The 16887-nt window shown below is 46.7% G+C and overlaps 2 protein-coding genes across 4 annotated transcripts in view; both read left to right on the top strand.

The window, feature by feature from the left end:
• The window catches only part of MRPS10 (mitochondrial ribosomal protein S10), a 21237-nt gene extending 17241 nt beyond the window's left edge, over nt 1-3996 (top strand). For 2 of the 3 annotated variants that reach the window (XM_009472986.2, XM_087775038.1), the window contains exon 8: nt 68-203. The gene's annotated coding sequence lies outside the window, so the exon portion shown is untranslated. Of the gene's footprint in view, nt 1-67; nt 204-2687; nt 2728-3918 lie in introns of those variants that run through there. The other variant, XM_087775037.1, reaches the window with a different exon arrangement.
• On the top strand, nt 1305-16887 carry UTP25 (UTP25 small subunit processome component). The gene is made up of 12 exons (XM_087775036.1): nt 1305-1405; nt 2688-2727; nt 3919-4168; nt 4948-5160; nt 7258-7346; nt 8671-9081; nt 10196-10415; nt 12468-12670; nt 13904-14086; nt 14749-14861; nt 15284-15529; nt 16341-16887. Exons 1-12 carry the CDS (start codon nt 1305-1307, stop codon nt 16585-16587), a joined length of 2316 nt encoding a protein of 771 aa, XP_087631162.1. The 3' UTR covers nt 16588-16887.

The following is a 16887-nucleotide window of genomic DNA, read 5'->3' as shown; positions in this document are numbered from 1 at the left end:
TATTCCCTGCCTCCATCCCATCTGGAGTTACCTTGCTTTCGCTTAGTTCTGGTACTCTCTTCTCCAGGAGACCAACTGGGATCTATTGCGCACGTTTTACAGGAGGGAAGGCGTCGGCGGGCTGCGGAGTCCTGCGTCGTCACCCCGTGTGGCCCCTCCCGGCTGAGGGTCAGGGGAGTTCCTGCGAGCTTGTGCAGAAACGCGGGGATATACGGAACAGGAAGAACTCCAAAGAGCTGAGTTTGCGTTTAGTTTCTTATTTGACACAACGTAAGGTGGTTTCTGGGGCGCTGTGTATCTCTGTGCGCGCTAAAGCATTAAACTGCACGTTTAGAGCAGCGTTTGGTATGGTTCAGCAGTCGGACGTTAGAAGATCCAGAATGTGGCGTGATTTCATTTGGAGCTTTTGATTTTTACCTTTTAGACTAAAGCAGTCTGAACGTGAAGCACTTCTGTCGGGCCTCTTCCTCCTCCCCCTCTGGCCTTATTGTAGAGGTTTTTCCAGAAAACGTGTAGCTGGTAGCAAAGCGCCGCGGCTCGCGGCTCGGTTTGGGCGCTCCCGGCCGTACGGGGAGGACCAGGCGCCGGGGCAGGCTGGGGCGCAGTGCGGTTACTGCCGCTTCCGTGGCTAAGCAGGCGTCGGAAGCGGCGCTGCGTTAACCCGTAACGCCCTCCGAATTAAGGCCGGGTTTCTTGGCGCGAGGGAAGCCCGGCGCCTCCTCCCGCTGACCGCTTCCAGCGCAGGGGCTGGGCGGAGCCCTGGCTCGTGCAGGTGCCCCGCGCCTGCCCGGTCGCAGCCCCGGGCGCGCGCGGGGAACACGCGGTGCCAGCGGTGCCAGCAGCGCCAGCAGCGCGCGGCGGCGCCGCCTCCTCTCCTGCCGCCCCGCCCGCCGCTCCCGGCTCGCCGGGATTCGCAGGGCGCCCGCGGGAGCACGAGCCGCGGCTGGGGCCGCGCCCGGGCCTCGCAGGGGAAGCCCGGCGCTGGGAGCCCGGGGAAGGGGGACGGCGGCTCCCCGCAGGGAACGCCTCCGCCGCCTCCGCCAGAGGCGGGCCGAGGCCCGGCCCGTGCCCGGGAACTCGCCCCCGCCCGCGGCCTCCCCTTCCAGGCGCCCCACGGCCAGACCTTCCCCAGAGGCGGCCCGAGCCACCTCCCCGCCATCACCGGGAGCCGCCGGCCTGCGGAGCCCCGCCCGGCCCGGCCCGGTCCGGTCCGGCCCCGCCGTACGGCAGCGCGACGGCGGCGCGTTACGAGCGTGCCGTAAAGCGCGGTGGAGCGCCCCACGCGGCTGGGCGCCGGTGGCGGCATGGGGAAGCGGCGGGGCGGGCGGGAGCTGGTGCGCAGCCTGAGCAAGAAGCAGAAGCGGCACCTGAGGGAGTTCGGGGAGGAGCACCCCTTCTACGACAAGTGAGTGCCGGGCCGGGCCGGGCCGCTCCTCTCCCGCGGGACCGGCTGCCCCGGGGCTCCAGGCCCGCATGGCCCCGCTCGGCCCCAGCCGGCCTGGGCAGCGGCTGCTCCCTCCCGCGCCTCCCTGGGCTCCCCGGGGCAGGGCGGGAGCTGCAGCTGCAGCTTGCACTGCCGCCCGCGGGCTGGAGAGCTCGAAAGCCGAAGGAAAGGCTCGGATTTGCTTGCGGCAAATGCCGCACCGCCGTGCTGCGCGGCCCGGGGCTGCCCCGAGCAGGGGGAGGGCGGAGGAGCGTGGGCTCGGCTCCTGCTCGGACACTCGGTAGTCCCTTGGCTTGTGGGGCTCCAGCTTGCCCACGGCTCCTTCCACGCCCCTCTCTGGGCTGGCCGAGGCCGCGGCGGTGCGGCAGTGAGGGCCTGGTGTGACAGGAGCCGCCGCTTCCCGCGCAGGGTGCCGGTCTCTCAGAAGGGTGCCCTGCTGCGGGAGCCCCGCGTGGAGGGGCGAGGGACGAGCGCCCAGCCCAAGCGCTGTGTGCCTCGCTGCTGCTGTAAGGTCTTAGAAGCCTGCGAGGAAGACAGCGTCGGGTCGCCTCTTCAGTTCACCGCGACGTGCCTTTAGCAGCAGGCAGATGGTGCTCGGGGCTGGTTTGTGCGGGCACCCCGGGGCCCTCCCGGCTGTGGCGCCTGGGACGGGAGGCAGAGCCCTGGCCGGCCGGGGAGCGCTGCCCTGCGCCTCGCCCTGGCCAGCGACGCTCCGTCCCGCTCAGGGCTCCGCGTGGTTTTGAAAGAGTTGAGGTTAGTTTAAGCCCAGCTTGTACGGTGCCTTGTTTGCAGAACTGCAGTCCCAACACTGGTTAATTAATGCCGTTTTTCCTGTAGCAGATGTGTCTGTTCCCCACTTCACAGATCAATATTTAGTGCTAGAGGTAGGCTCTGGCTCTGGTTAACTTTGTTGTACAAGCTACCCTTGTAGTTAGATTCCTTTTAACACCTGATCTTCTGATTAAAGCCAGATTCTGCTTTAAAACGTTTTGCTTCTTGATCAGTTACGATGCTTGGGCGCTTGGGCTTCACATACGGAGCGTAGCATCACCTGAGAGGGTAACCTCTCGGGATAAGTGCCAAGTCCGTTTTCTTAGGGAGAATTGTGTGATGCTTTGGTTTTAAGCTTTCTTCTAACTTGTCTAAGTCTTGTGTGACTCATCAGTTCCTTCTCCCCTTCATCTCTTTCATCCTGTGTATAACATCATTGACAGAGTAAGATATTTCAGTGCTTTCTTTTCAGGGTTTCTGGAAGACCAGAAGCAACTCAAATCTGTGAACTGGTAATATATTTTTGTTTTTTCCTTACTGTCATTTTGGAGTAGTTCAGTGAAGTGAAACACGTAGCATTGCATGTTACCAAGTTATTCAGGCTGATGAAGTTGTTCCCTTTAGAAAACCTGTGTTTAGGAGAAAAAAACGAATGCGATTTTTGTGTGGCTTTGTAGTGTTCTCTACAGTGTCTAACTCAAAACTGTAATACCATGAGAGGGCAGAAGCAGCAGGAAATAACATAGCTCTTCTTGGGTTTTTTTGCATATTACTTAGTCACGGTGAAAAGTAAATCATGCTTTAACTTGTTTTAATAATGTTAATAAACTTAGCGTGGCACGAGTTAGGAGATGTTTCGTTCTCTGTTGAATGAAGTAGTATGTTGATGCTCATTCCTCTTCCTCAGATTGCCAGTGCTTTACTTTTCCTTCAGTCAGGATTTGTTAACCTCCTTTATCATCAGATTAATGAAAGCCTTCAAAGTTTCAGTGTGGAAAAAGTAATTATTCTGGTTCATTTGTTTCTTTTAGCATTTGTGCACTAATATCATATTTACTGATATTTCCTCTTTGGGCTGAAAGGAGCTAAAAAAGAAGTAGATGGTGCTGTGCTTATACTCCTGGTTTCACTATAATTTTGGCTGTAACCTGGCACACTGGCATTGGGTTGTGCGAGCCCAGGACAGAACTGGCTCCGCATCTGGCTTGTTTGAAGCTTAGAGTTTTACAGCTGAGACAAACGGACTGCTGTCAACTGACAGCTATTTTACTTACCTTCTTGAAAGCCAGGAGCATTTTCAGTGTGCTCTGTCCCTTGCGTGTGTGCCCTTCTACAATTTTTGCTCTATGCGTGGTTTTCTTAAGAAAATCCGGTGCCGGTTCGGTGAACGCCTTGTCTGTGGAGATCAAATGTCCTCACTCAGCTGAGACTGAAAGAACCACATTTTGTGATGCTCTAAGTCAAATCAGTGCAGAATGAGGCACTTCAGCCTAAGTCTACCAAGATGCTTTCAAAATCTAAATGGAGGTGTCCTGCATAACGATTTGCATAAAATGGCGATTTCTGAAAAACTCCCGTTGCATCTGCATAAGGGTAGGATGGGGGAGGGAGAACAGAACATGGGAACTAGAGGTGAGGGTATTTGCCTGCTGCCTAATAGAGTGTTACCGTTGTTGCTCTTACACTCGTGTTTTCCCTTCCAGTCTGAGACTTCTGATAAATCAAGTGCAGAAAGCGATTCGGAGACTGAAGAGGAACAGGTCTCTGTATATCATAAGCTCCTGGCTACCCTGAAGACCTCTCCTGAGTCTGAGAGTGAGGAAGAGGAAGATGAAAGTGAGTCAGAAGAAGCTGGGGAAAGTGAGACAGAAATGGACAGCGAAGGGTCCCAGGAGACCGGAGAAGCAGATGGAGGTGAAGAAGACAAGAATGACGTACCAGACCAGGAAGAAGGTAGTTTGTCTTTTCCCGTGCTTTGGTAAACGTTGTCTCAATTAGAAAGTTTGAATAATGTATGTTTTTAGCCAGGATCCTGGTGTAGACTGGCGTGTTGGCTGGGTGCTCTTCTGGCTTGGGGACTCTGTTGCTCCGTTGCCTCTGTGTGGGTGGGAGCAGCAGCTGCTGAAGGATTTAGCAGGGGAGAGGGTAGCTGTGCTCATTTTCCGGCAGACAGCCCGCTGCTGCTTCCTCAGATGTTGTTTGTGCGGCAGCACAGAGGAAATCCACATGGAGCAGCATACCAGGGGTTCTCACCCACTCATGGGAGACACAAGCTGTTCTCTCACACAGCATCTGGCTTGGCTGCTGCCACCGAGAGGAGGGAAAGGTTTGCCTCGTAGCAGAGGAAAGAATATGTAAATTGGAAGGAAACCTCCTCTCCCTTATGACGAGGCATCCTCATTCATGAAGTCTGTAAAGAAATTCTGGGAGAGAGGAGTCAACTTTTTATTATTTTCCGTTATTTGGGGTCTTTAGAAACTAAAACTTACATTCCCTGGATAGGTTATTTCTTTAATTTTCTCTGGGGAAACATACATTGTATGTTATGTAACACTTGGCATGCTAGCCAAAAGTCGTCTTTACTGTAGAATACAAAGCCTGCTTTTATCTTTTTGGATAGAGTATTGAAAGAAAAAGAACTGGTAACTCAAAGGGAACAACCTAGCCAGCAAGAGGTAGCTATAGACAGCAACTTTCCCAGGAGAATATAACCCGTTTCTCTCTCTAACAAGCTACAGCTACGGACGCAGCAGAGCAGATGCTGGGCCAGGAGCAGGCTGATGGCGCGGATACCCCTTGTGACCCAAGTCATGGAGTAATTGAGGAGTTTACTGATGTGAAACATGAATCTGAATTTAGCTTGGAAACCAATTTCATGGAAGAGGAGAGTGGAGATTGCAATGCAGATAAGAGAGAGAGCAATTCTTCACCAGCCTTTTCAGAAGGTAAACCGCAGCATGTTTGTGTTTAGTGATCTGCCTCTAGAGGAGTATCCATAAAGATGTGTGAATTATCAGACGCCCTAATGATACGCTGTATAGCTTCTGCCTTCTTCTGCTACATTATTCACTGTATTGCCCACACGTGAACTGGTTACGTAAGGGATGCAGACGTGTAGCTGAACCGTTTGTTTTCTGTAGCCCCTGTGGGCTGGGATTTGTGCGTAGTTTCTGTTACGACCGATAAAGCTTGAAATATCAGGAACTAAAAATGTGCGTGGAGGGAGTTATCTTGTTCCGTTGCTTTAATAGTAGTTTAAAAAGCTAGTGTCATATGAAGGGCCCTGCAAGCCTGCACGTGACTGGAAGATGTTCTTGGCACAGACAGGACAGGAGACAATCACAAAGCTGACCTGTGAGGGCATTCTTCACGACTCGGTGGAGTTAGAGGTGAGATCCTGGGAAGCTTGGGGCAGCCACGGTAATTTATACAAATGCTCAGGGCTCTCTGAATTTTGAAGGTTATGCCGAGGAATCTGACCGCGCCAGGATCAGGATGGCACGAGGTGTCAGCGGAGCATCTTTGTGGTATCTTTTAAGGGTGTAGCCCAGGATCTCGGCGCCACGGTGCGCTGATGGGTGCAACCTGAGCTTCAGCGTTGGAGTCGTCCCATCACGTGTAATACAAATAACTGCGCGCACGGGCGTGCGATCGTTCAGTGGTACGCCACGCGTTGGCACTTGCAGAGCTTCTATTCGTATTTCATGCTCTGTGGGTTTAATATCAGATGGCATAGTTTGAGAGAGTGAAATATGTTTGTAGCATCCCTAGTGATGCTGGCTTGTCATCGTGGAGCAGCAGCTGACATTAGATCTGGGAGGCAGCCTGGTTGATACATGAAATGTGTGGAAGCATCAAAGGGCCATGTGATAGAAAAAACAGCTCGTTCTTGTTACCATGAGAATATTACTTAGGCTGCTGGCGTTGCATTTTAATGAGAACTGTAGCTCTCCAACTGCAGGCTAAGTATCTTAACAGCTTTGTTCAACGTATAAATGATGCACTACTTTTCAGTGGGTTCCTGTAGCTTGGAAGTGGCTTTATAATCTGTTACAGAAAATGAGTCATCTAAGATAGCAGAAGGGGAATGGATTTCTACTCTGGTCCTGGGGTCACTAGAATTCCTGCAAATACTTCACATTATTCCCTCTACTTTATCTGACAAACACTGGAATCGGTAAAACTCAACTGAAGAGAGAACCTGTATTACAGTTAAATGATATCCTGTTCATTTGCGTTGCTGCGAAGATATTCTCAACAGTTTCATAATTAGCAAATGTCTTGACTTTTGCCTGGATAACTTGTATGTGGGCTAGATATCCTTTGGCAAGCACTGGTGTTCTCTAATTAGCTTTCTTTATGCGGTGAGTGCTGCTGTGCTGCAAGCAGTGTACAGAGCTTGGTTTTCAAAATAAGCTTTGCATGTGACTTGTGCGTGCCAGTGTCTTTGAATATAATACGATTTTACAGTTCCTTGCCTCTCCTTTCCTTTCCAAGACGAAATGCTGATTAGATAAATCACACTTTTGCTCACTTCAGGCAATTTTTGCCTCCCTTCCCCAAAACCCCTGCTTTATCACAAACTGTATTCATACCAGTGGCCAAAGATGCAAAACTCTGGGGAGAACTGTTTCTAAATTAAGAAGGGCAGTAAGTTCACTGGGGTCTTTACTACAGACAGCCTGTTTCACCTGCAAGGGCTGGATGTGTCAGAGCCCAAGGCAAAAAATTGCCACCATGTTTTCTACTACATATTGCTTTCCTGTCCAACAGTTGTTTTGTGATTGAAAGTTCTAGTACTTCCATAAGTGCTGCTTCTTTTTTTTTTTTTTAAAGCAATCTGTCAAATCTGTTCTCTCTGTTCTTGTAGAGAGAATTTGACATCTTTTCTCTCATCTCCAAGTGCTTTGAAATAACTAGTTTTAACTGTGGTGTTGGCCAGCATGGAAACTGTTGGTGTCATTTGAAAATCCATTCTGAAACTTTATTCCAGTATTAGCTACAACACTTCTCAGGATATTTTTCGTTGTTGTTATAAATAGATCCATTTAAACAGCACATGGACAAAGAACTTGAAGAAAAAGAAGTAGAAAAAATGTCTACGCTTCCTAAAACTTCAAGTCAAAGCAAGGTAACAGTGTTCTGTAGCCATACAGAGTTCCTAAAGAGGCCTGGATTAAAATAACACTTTTTTAATACGGGTGAAGTAGATTCATAATTGTTATTATTAGCTGTTGGCACTGGAATTATCAAGGTTTTGTCACTGTGTTGTTGCTGAAGTGTTTTCTTCTTCACTTAGTGCCGAGCGAGAGTTGAAATCTAAAGTCTGCTGTTAAATAGGCATATGGCGACACATCTGAAAAACATAGCTTCAGAGTTTGATCTGTAGTCCCAAACCCACAGGTTTAGTACTCTTGGCACTGGGTAGAAACAGGACTGGTTTCCAAGTGGTAACAGCACAATGTGCTCTGCAACTGAACCGGCGAGGTGACCGTGACCAGTCTTAAAAGTATTTGTGATGCACTTTCACGTTCTTGCTTCAAGATGGCTGTGTCTCTGTACACATTTACAAGCCAGTAAAGGGGAATTTAATACTTAATATTGGAAATGATAGGTGAATTACAGTATCAGAAAACCACCTCATTGCTTGAGCGAGACTACTGGTTTTCAAAATACTCATTTTTAGACAAACCTTTGCTTCCTAACTTTTTCGCATCTGATTTTGTTTTGGAGGGTTGCCTTGCATTCTGGTCAGCCATATGCTGGGTGACATTCATTGGAAGATATCCAATGGTTAGTCAGTCAGAAAGCAAGCTGCGATTTTTAAATTTTATTTTATTTTTTTCTTTTTTGGAATATGGTAGCCAAAAATACCAGTGCCACCTGAAGCAATGCATGATATATCTTTGCTTAACTTGGTGTAGCTACTTTACAGAGATTGATAGGGACAACTTGCAGAAGGCTTAGAGTTTTCCCCTACAGCACTGATAGCTTTTGCCCTCAAAATCAAACTGACTCCCAACGTCTGGGTTTAGTCCCTAACGGGGTTTTGTTTTCATCTTTAAACAAAGTACGTACCTCAGTGCGGCTGATCTATAAGCGTAGTCGGACTCCAGGGTCCTCATCTTGTCCCTGGTTTGTGCCACTGATTTGCTGGGTGGGTTACGCAGAAACGATATCCTTCATCTTCCTCGGTGTTCTCCTCTGTAAAATGAGGACAGTTGTAGACACATCACTGCAAAATACATTCAGATCTACTGAGCTCAAGTTTGTTATTATTTACCCTGGTAGACTCTAAGGAAGAGATTGTGCATTGAGAAAAAGGTTTTGACTTTGTATTGTGAAAAGATATTTCTCACATTTCATGAACTTGATTAAACTGCCAACTGTGGTGATGTGCTTTTAAGTGTACTAAGTTTGGTACATATGACTCCTCTTTGTTTGTTTGTTTTCAGTGGCCAAGGCTGGGCCAACTAACTTTTTCTTCCACTTTGGAGAAACATAAAACTTTGAAAGCAGACAAAGAAGTTGATGTGAAACAGCTTTATCTTCACAAGCCTTTAGAATCCACTTGGCCAAAAGTGAATAAACAATTTCTGTCCTCAGTGAACAAACCAAGCGATCCCTTTTTTACCCCGTTACAAAGAGAGCTCTTCTGTGTCATGAATACGTACCGGGACTTGTTCTATCCGGAAAGAAACGCCTTAACAAATGGAGAAGAAATCCGACATGCTTACTGCTTGCATGCTTTGAACCATATTCTGAAGGCAAATGCCCAGGTGCTGAGTAACAATGCCAAACGAAGAGACCAGAAGCCAGGGACTGACAATGATGACTACAGGGATCAGGGGCTCACTCGACCTAAGGTAAGAGAGCTTCGTTCGTGTGATTCCCCCATCCCCACCCGGGCTGTCTGGTCAGGCTGCGTAAACATCCTGGCAGATTATCCAGAAGTGTTTCTGTTGCTGCTCTCTCAGGTGACACGTTCCTGGGCCTGTGCCTTTCCACATCCCTTTATCATGTCCGGAAGTTGTCTGCCGCAGTCAGGGCAAATACCCTGCGAGACGCAGGGAGCATGGGGTTGTCGATCAGCCTGTTTCTGTGCTGAGCCATGGGTTTGACTTCTCTTTGTCTTTGTCCCCCTGTCACTACAGACTGACACGTCACCTTTTCCTGCTTCCATTTCTAAATCCACCAGTACAGAAAGGTGCCTCCGCATTGATTTTCAGTGTTAGTGCAGGTAGCGTAGGCTGTCACCCAGTGTGGGATGTCCCTGAAAATTTTTTTGTCCTTAGGCACTTGTAAGGACTTGCCTGCATGGAAGGGTCTTTCTGTACCTGGGAGACCTCAGAGAATGCCAGTCCCGTCATCAAGGCCACCTGTCATAGTTGGTGGAGCAGGCTTCAAACCAAGGCTCCCTGGATTCACAGCATCTTCTAGTTGATAGCCAGGTGGATTCAGCTAGGGCTAGCCTGTCACTGGTGGTGCCAGTTACCCGTTGCACAGTTTCAAAGTTTGGTTTCAGTGTTTGCTGCACAGCTGGCAAAAGCCTTTGGTTGCTGTGTGGACTCCCCAGTTAGGTATTTATGTTTGAGTGCTGTGCAGAGGCTATTGCCAGCCATGCAGGAGCCAGCCATTGACCCTGTCTGGGTGTAGTGGGAGTTCTTGCCTGCTTGGGGGGTAGGGAGAACAGGAGAATGTGCTTAGTTTTCAGTTCCCCTGCAGTGGCACCCTGGGTGTGAGGTGGGGAACCAAGCTGAGCCGGTACCTGTTCATAAGCACACTGAACTCAGGGGAACCAAACTGGGCCAGTACCTGTTCATGAGCAGACTGTGTCCCAGTGCATCCTCCCTCCTTGATACGTGTCAGAATTGTTTTGATTGCCGGGATGGCCCGTGACGGCAGATCTAAGTCAAAAAAACCCTTACAGTTAACTGTGAATGTTCATGGTTTATGGGTTATTCTGTTGTAACTACGCAGGTACTGATGATAGTGCCCTTCAGGGAATGTGCTTTGCGAATTGTGCATATTTTCATCAGTCTTCTTGAAGTGAATGACAAAAGAAAAATAGATGTAAGTAATAAAAAGCGCTTCAAAGGGGAGTTTGGCTCTGACCCAGAAGAGAAGCCCCCCAACCTGAAAAGACCTGAAGATTATGAAGCCGTCTTTGCTGGCAACATTGATGACCACTTCAGAATTGGTAATGACCTACTGAACAGATGATTTTTAGCTTGTAAAGAACTAAGAAGTAACAAGTTCTTCCTAAATGTCTAGGAGCTATCAGGGCTGGAAGTTCTGGTGAGACTCTGGGCTCTGGTATTCATGCTGGTTTTGCACTGGCAACCCGGATTTTTCTGAAAATCTTTCTTGCCTTGCCAGAACTTAAAAAGGAAGAGAAAATACAAAAGTAGTGATTTTCACATCAGGTTCAGAATCACTTAAAATGCAATGATTGCTTTATTGTAGCAGGACTGCCCACACCTCATTTTAAAGAGGATAGCCTTGATTATGCAGCAAAGTCTTTCATGTTATTAAAAAAAAAATTTGGGGCTTTAATCAGCCTATTCACAATGTCTCTTGTAATCAGTAACGGTTGGAACAAAATTAAAGCTCAGTGCTGAGCGAAGCAGTTTTCTGCTGTGCCACCCATGGCTTTCATGGAAGCAGAGGGGTAGCCAGCAAATGGGACTGTTGGACAAGCAGCAAATCTGAGACTGTTTCATAATATTGTAATCTCATGCTGTTTCAGTAACTCAGTATGAGGAGAATTAGCTAGTGGCATGGTTCCTGGAGCTGCCATGATGAGTAGGCAGTTTTTCTAACTTAACTTGACAGATCAGAGGCTTTTGAAATTATTGCCCCTTGCAAGATAAATTGGCATCCCGAGAGATTTAATGATACAGTGGAAGATGCAAGCAGGTCCCACTCAGTCTTTCCTCCTTCCCCAGTGAATATCTCTCTGGCTGAGAGCATCTTGCTTTCAGTAGCATAATAATTTTCCTTTCAGTCCTCTCCCATACCACAGTCTGCTTGATCTACTTACTAAGTGGGAAGAAATGCTTGAAGAAACTTTCAGTGCTGTTACTTGCAGAAGCAAATCACAGAAGCAGAATAATTATTCTTTCTTACTGTGCCTCACAACCCGTTACTTCTGCACAAAGATGTAATTTAAAGCACATTGGTTATGCCTTACTAAAACCACCCGTATACATTTTTAAACAGAAAAAAGACATGATGTTGTTAAACTGTGTATATGCTGTGACAAGTGGTATCTTCTTCCTGGAAATTCAACCAATTGTGCCTTTCTGTTTTTTTTTTCCATTTTTATCACTGGGTTAAAGTAGATAGCGGGAGGGGTCCCTGTTGCAGGCTGTGTGAAATTCTTGCGCGTGCCTTCAGCTGTGCCCGGGATAGCTGGCTTCACACAGAGAGGGAGAGAAGTTGCAGAGACACCTTTGTTGGGCAGACCGTAGCGGGTGGTTTGAGTATGGTCCGGACTACCCGGATTTTTAAGATCCGAAAACTGTGGGTCCTAGCAATGTTGCCATGTAGTTACGACACAGGTAACAAACTCCTTTGATTCCTTCCTTTTCCTTTCTTTAACATGAGGGGTGATGCATAAGCTAGGTCGGCACGTACACCGCAACACGCGGTGCGAGAAGCAGTGCCAGGGAAGGTGCAAGACTGGCGACGCTTTCAGCCATGTAACACGAAGAACCTTTTCATCTGCGTTTTAGTAGCAGCTCTTGTGGCCCTGTGAATAAAGGCAGTTTGTAGTCAAGAGGTCCACACTGAATCTTTTACAACAGATTAAGGTAAAAGTTACTATACTACCTAATGGTGGAGACCAAAGTCTAGGATTTAGGGAGAAAGTAGTTAATCGTTTCTGCTTCTTTTTTTTTTTTCCTTAAGTTCTTCAGCCCCCTCATCCCCCTTTTTTAGCAGAAAATCACAAAAAATGTGTTTCAGTTAAAAAATGTTGTCTAGGCTCTGAAAAAGCTGGAAAAAAGTACTACTGAAAGAGTTTGCCAAACTTCATGAAAATCTGCCAAATGCTTGTCAAATGGGAGCGGGGTGGGTAAGCACTTTTCAGGGAAAGAAGAGTTTGAGGCAGATTGGTTTTGTCCAGCTATAATCATTATTATGTGTTAAGGGAGAGGAAATGTAGGAAGTGCTATTGCAGAGCCTGCTGGAGGAAAGTGGTTGATAATTGACCTTCACTAAGAAATTGCTGTTGGTTGTTGTCGAACAGGGGTTGCGATTCTTCAGAAGAGTATGAGACTCTATGCACCGTTTTACTCATCAGATATCATCATTGCCTCTCCCCTGGGTATGAGGACTATTATTGGCGCAGAGGGGGAGAAGAAGAGAGATTTTGATTTTCTATCATCAATAGAAATTCTCATAATTGATCAAGCAGATATTTACCTGATGCAGAATTGGGAACACGTTCTGGTGCGTTTTCCGTATGTATTCATTTTTGTGTTGTACTGTGTCTCGTTAGGCTGATATAACTTAGTTTTGGCAGTGAGCAGTGTTGCTGTTTTTTACTGACTTGATTCCAGATGTGTATGCTTGTTCCTTTTTCTCCCCCCACCCTGATATTTTCCTTATACTAAGAATATTCTTTCTACAGATTTTGGTAGTATTCAGCACCTCTTCTCTATAAGTCTTAGTGTTTGGTGCTTTAGTGGCGTATTTCATCAGACAGTTTTTTGGACAGTTTTAATTATCTTGCAGGATGAGATAACGATGATGCCTTTAATCACATCTGGGAGAAAATATGCCTGCTGTCTGACTGCCCAGTGTCTCAGACTGCAGCCGTGTGAGGAATCCATACAACCTAAATCAGGTTCCTCCAGAAAGCAGTAGGAGCTGGTGCTTGTCTCCACTGACTGGAGGGATACCAAGCATTAGTCATGTCCAAAGTTAAGCAGTATGAAGATTTTCCTGTATGTGTAATGAAAATACTGCTCTGGGATTGTGGCTTGTATGCAGTAGTACCCATGCTTTTCGGCTTTTGGTTAATAGACGTTTTCAAGGTTGAAAGGTTGGATTTTTTTCCCCACATAGAAACACCTTTGAGGTACCTGGGCCGTGCATTTTGACAGCATGACGTTACTGTACATTTTGAATGAGCTCAGACTGTGTCTTGTTTCCTGGGGAGTCCCAGGAAAGGCACGTCCGCCTACACGCTATCCAAAGAATCAGTCCTGGGGGCCGTTTCCTGGTTTTTCCTTTGGGTGCGACTGCCTGCCGTGCAGCGGCAGCGATGCCAGTCCTAGGCATCATTCAGTGAGGCCAAAATGAAGTGAATTTCTTCACTTGCACCCGGACTCTGCCTGAACGCGATGGGAACTGCGCTTGGGCTTCTTTTAGCTCAGAAACCTTGGGCCCATTGACGTTAATACAAACAAACAACTCCATTAGACTTGCCTCATGGGAGAAGATTGGAAGCAAAGGTTATTGTTACTGATGGTAGCTTTCAGTTCTGTGGCATGAAATCAAGTAAATTACTCTTGCTATGGTCAATAAATTCCAGACAGTTGTGCCTTGGGAGATCACTGCTGTTTTATATTCTGTGCCGTCTTGCTTGTCCCTGCCCACTTTCTCGCTGCGGTTAAGGCTCGTGCAGCCTGGGTGCAGGGGTGTCAGTCAGTAGCGATGTGTTTCCATCTCTCTGTGTAGCACCTGATGAAGCACATTAACCTGCTGCCCCTGGATTCCCACGGGGTAGACTTTTCCCGAGTGCGGATGCTGAATCTCAATAACTGGTCCAAGTACTACCGCCAGACGCTGCTGTTCAGCGCTCTTCAGGATCCCCAGATTAACTTTGTCTTCAACAAACACTGCTTCAATTACACGGGGCAGGTGAGTTCACAGAGGAGCCGAAAGCCTTCTTTTAAATGCTGGCTCAAGGGAGGGGGAGAGGAAGAGAAAACCCAACACGTGGAAAAATTCCATAACTCAGTTGTAGAAAGACTGTCTGTACGCCAGTCATTTCCACTACCCAAGTATTTCGGTCTGAGTCTTTGTGACGCTGCATGACAATTTCTAATGCTGTGCCAGAGGCGTGAAGAACTACTCTTCTTGCGATGATATATTTGATCCTTTCCTTTCATGGGTAGCTGTTTCATGTCAGAAATCAGACTTTGTTTTTTCTTAATTTGACACACACAAGTTATCTTGTTTTATTTATTTTCTTGTTAAATGGAGGGTTTGCCTGCTTCCTTTTTTTTTTTTTTTCCCCTCCTACTGTATAAGAAACACAAACTGCTATTACTTTGAAAGAAACAGGAAAAGTAAAAGCCTTAGTTGTTCATCTCAAATCTATGGAAGTCAGAGCATAAGCAGTGGTCATGCATATTTAACAGATCTGCTGTATGTATACGTGAAGGTAGTTTTGTATTAGAGCTTTCTTAAAAACAGGCTTGTACGCTGCTTGCAGATGTGAGTTATCAGCAGAAAGCTGTCTGGAGTGTGGCTGCCTTTGAAATGCTGCTTCCCTAACGTCCTACTTTTTCTTCTCGCAGGTGGCCGTCCGCAACGTACCGCTCAGTGGCTCCATTAGCCACGTTGTGGTCCAGCTTCCTCATGTTTTTCGGAGGCTAGACGCTGAAAATGTAACTTCTGTAATCGATACAAGGTACTCCGTGTTCCAGGCTATTTTGCTGTGCCCTAATGACTGCAATTTCGGATTTAGTTGAGCATACCATTTCCTGCAGAGCACAATGTGATTTCCTCACAGAAGTACGCCTTCATTGGTCTTCCGATGCAGGCTAGGCTCTGCACAGGTGGAGGGGAATACTGAACAACTTCTTGCCAAAGGCACTGGAGAATAAAGTCTGGGAAAGGAATACCAGTCTCTACCATAACTGCGTAGTACTGATAAAGCCTTTGCCTTTTGTCTTGTACACGTGTAGAAATCCTATGAAATTAAAGAAGGAAAAATGTAGTCAAAATCCTCTGTAGTCTCTTCTGTCTGATGATATTCCTGTTTGAGGTCATATCAGTATTGGAAAGCTAAATGTTAACTCTGGTTAAAACGTATTTATTTTCTTAACTCAGGTTTCAGTTTTTCATCGACAAAGTTTTGCCCGAGTACCGCGATGCCATCATGTCACACACGCTCATTTATGTTCCATCCTATTTTGACTACGTGCGTCTTCGAAATTACTTCAAGAAGGAGGACCTGAATTTTACTCACATTTGTGAATACACTAAAAAGGCTGGCGTCTGCAGAGCAAGACGGTTCTTTCTCAAGGGAGAGAAGCAGTTTTTATTGTTCACTGAGCGCTTCCACTTTTACAAAAGGTGAATTGTGAACCGAGTTTTCCTTGGAGTTGCATGTGTGCTGTTTTGGAAGTAGAGTCTGACCTTAATCGTAGAAGGGCTATATTGCTTGCTGAATCTGTTGGATCTCCCCGAGGACTTCTTTGACTTGCAGTAAGAGCTTTTCAGTTTGCTTTAAAATTTTTGCACGTTGTCAGCAGCCCCTCGCAGAGACTCCAGTACTTTGGTATGTGCGGGGCTTTATTCAGGAAGGTAAGTGGTGCCAGTTTCCACTGATGTCAGGACAGGATGATATAGCCTGCAAAACTGGATTTGTTGTGCCTTTTATTTGTGTTCATCTGTGCCACAGTAATTACATAAAATTCTGGAACAGGGTAGGTAATTGGTTCAATAATGCAATACAGCAAGCTGAGGCCACCTGGAAAATTTGCTACATCCTGACTGGAGCTGTTTAGAAGTTCCTAATGCCACAGTTTTTTCTATTAGCAGAAGATGTTTTGGCAAATATGAAAAATTTCATGAGGCTCAGTCTGATCAAGCTTCACTGTCTTAACACCCAAGCCAAAGAGGCTGAATACTGCAGAATGTGGTGGTCTGTGCTTTAGAGGAAGTCACAGTGCCTGGCAGCGTTAGACCTGCCCTCCCCCTGCCCCTAATTCCACATCTGTGTTAAGTTTAGCCTTCGTGACACAGGGTTTGAGGAGTTGAGCTACAACCAATGTGCACTGAAGTTGATGGAAATTGGAAGAACTGAGATAGGATTGATGTTTTACCATTCACGCTTCGTAAAAACTGGCAAAAAAGTTACTTTTTTCTTTTTTTCCTACTACAGGTATACGATAAAAGGCATTAGGAACCTCATTTTTTATGAGTTACCAACCTACGCCCACTTCTACAGTGAGATTTGTAATATGATGAAGGCCACGGGCAACGGAGTGGATGCTACTTGGACCTGTACTGTGCTGTACTCCAAGTATGATGCTCAGAAATTGGCTGCGGTGGTTGGCATAGATCGCACAGCTCAAATGCTACAGTCCAAGAAAAACGTGCACCTCTTTGTTACAGGAGAAAATGAATAAGTGATATTGTAGACTAGATGACTGGAAGGACCTGGTTTTTACTCCTAATGCACTTTTTAATATTGCTTTTTAAAAAAGTATTAAACTTTTTACTCCCTTTTACTAAATATTCCGTTGAAATTGTTCATATAGTATTAAAATTTATATTTCAGTACTCTGTCCAACAAGAAAGGATGTCATTCAGGAAAGCAGGGTTGGATGTTTCTTCTGTACAGAAATAAAATCAATCTAAAACTATTCTTCTTGTATATTGAAAAAACTCGTGGTCAGTAAAGATTGATGCTGTGATAAATACCTTTT

This window comes from Nipponia nippon, unplaced genomic scaffold (genome assembly GCF_047370975.1).
Source record: "Nipponia nippon isolate SJK-2023a ecotype South Korea unplaced genomic scaffold, ASM4737097v1 scaffold_4, whole genome shotgun sequence".
NCBI lineage: Eukaryota > Metazoa > Chordata > Aves > Pelecaniformes > Threskiornithidae > Nipponia > Nipponia nippon.
The sequence above is the reverse complement of the archived record's forward strand: the minus strand, read 5'-3'. Positions and strand labels throughout refer to the sequence as shown.

Excerpts from the sequence above, each read along its gene's own strand:
- UTP25 (XM_087775036.1), top strand. The coding sequence starts at position 1,305 with ATGGGGAAGCGGCGGGGCGGGCGGGAGCTGGTGCGCAGCCTGAGCAAG. Across the intron at positions 4,169-4,947 it reads CGTACCAGACCAGGAAGAAG|CTACAGCTACGGACGCAGCA; the intron begins GTAGTTTGTCTT and ends CTCTCTAACAAG. Across the intron at positions 9,082-10,195 it reads AGGGGCTCACTCGACCTAAG|GTACTGATGATAGTGCCCTT; the intron begins GTAAGAGAGCTT and ends GTAACTACGCAG.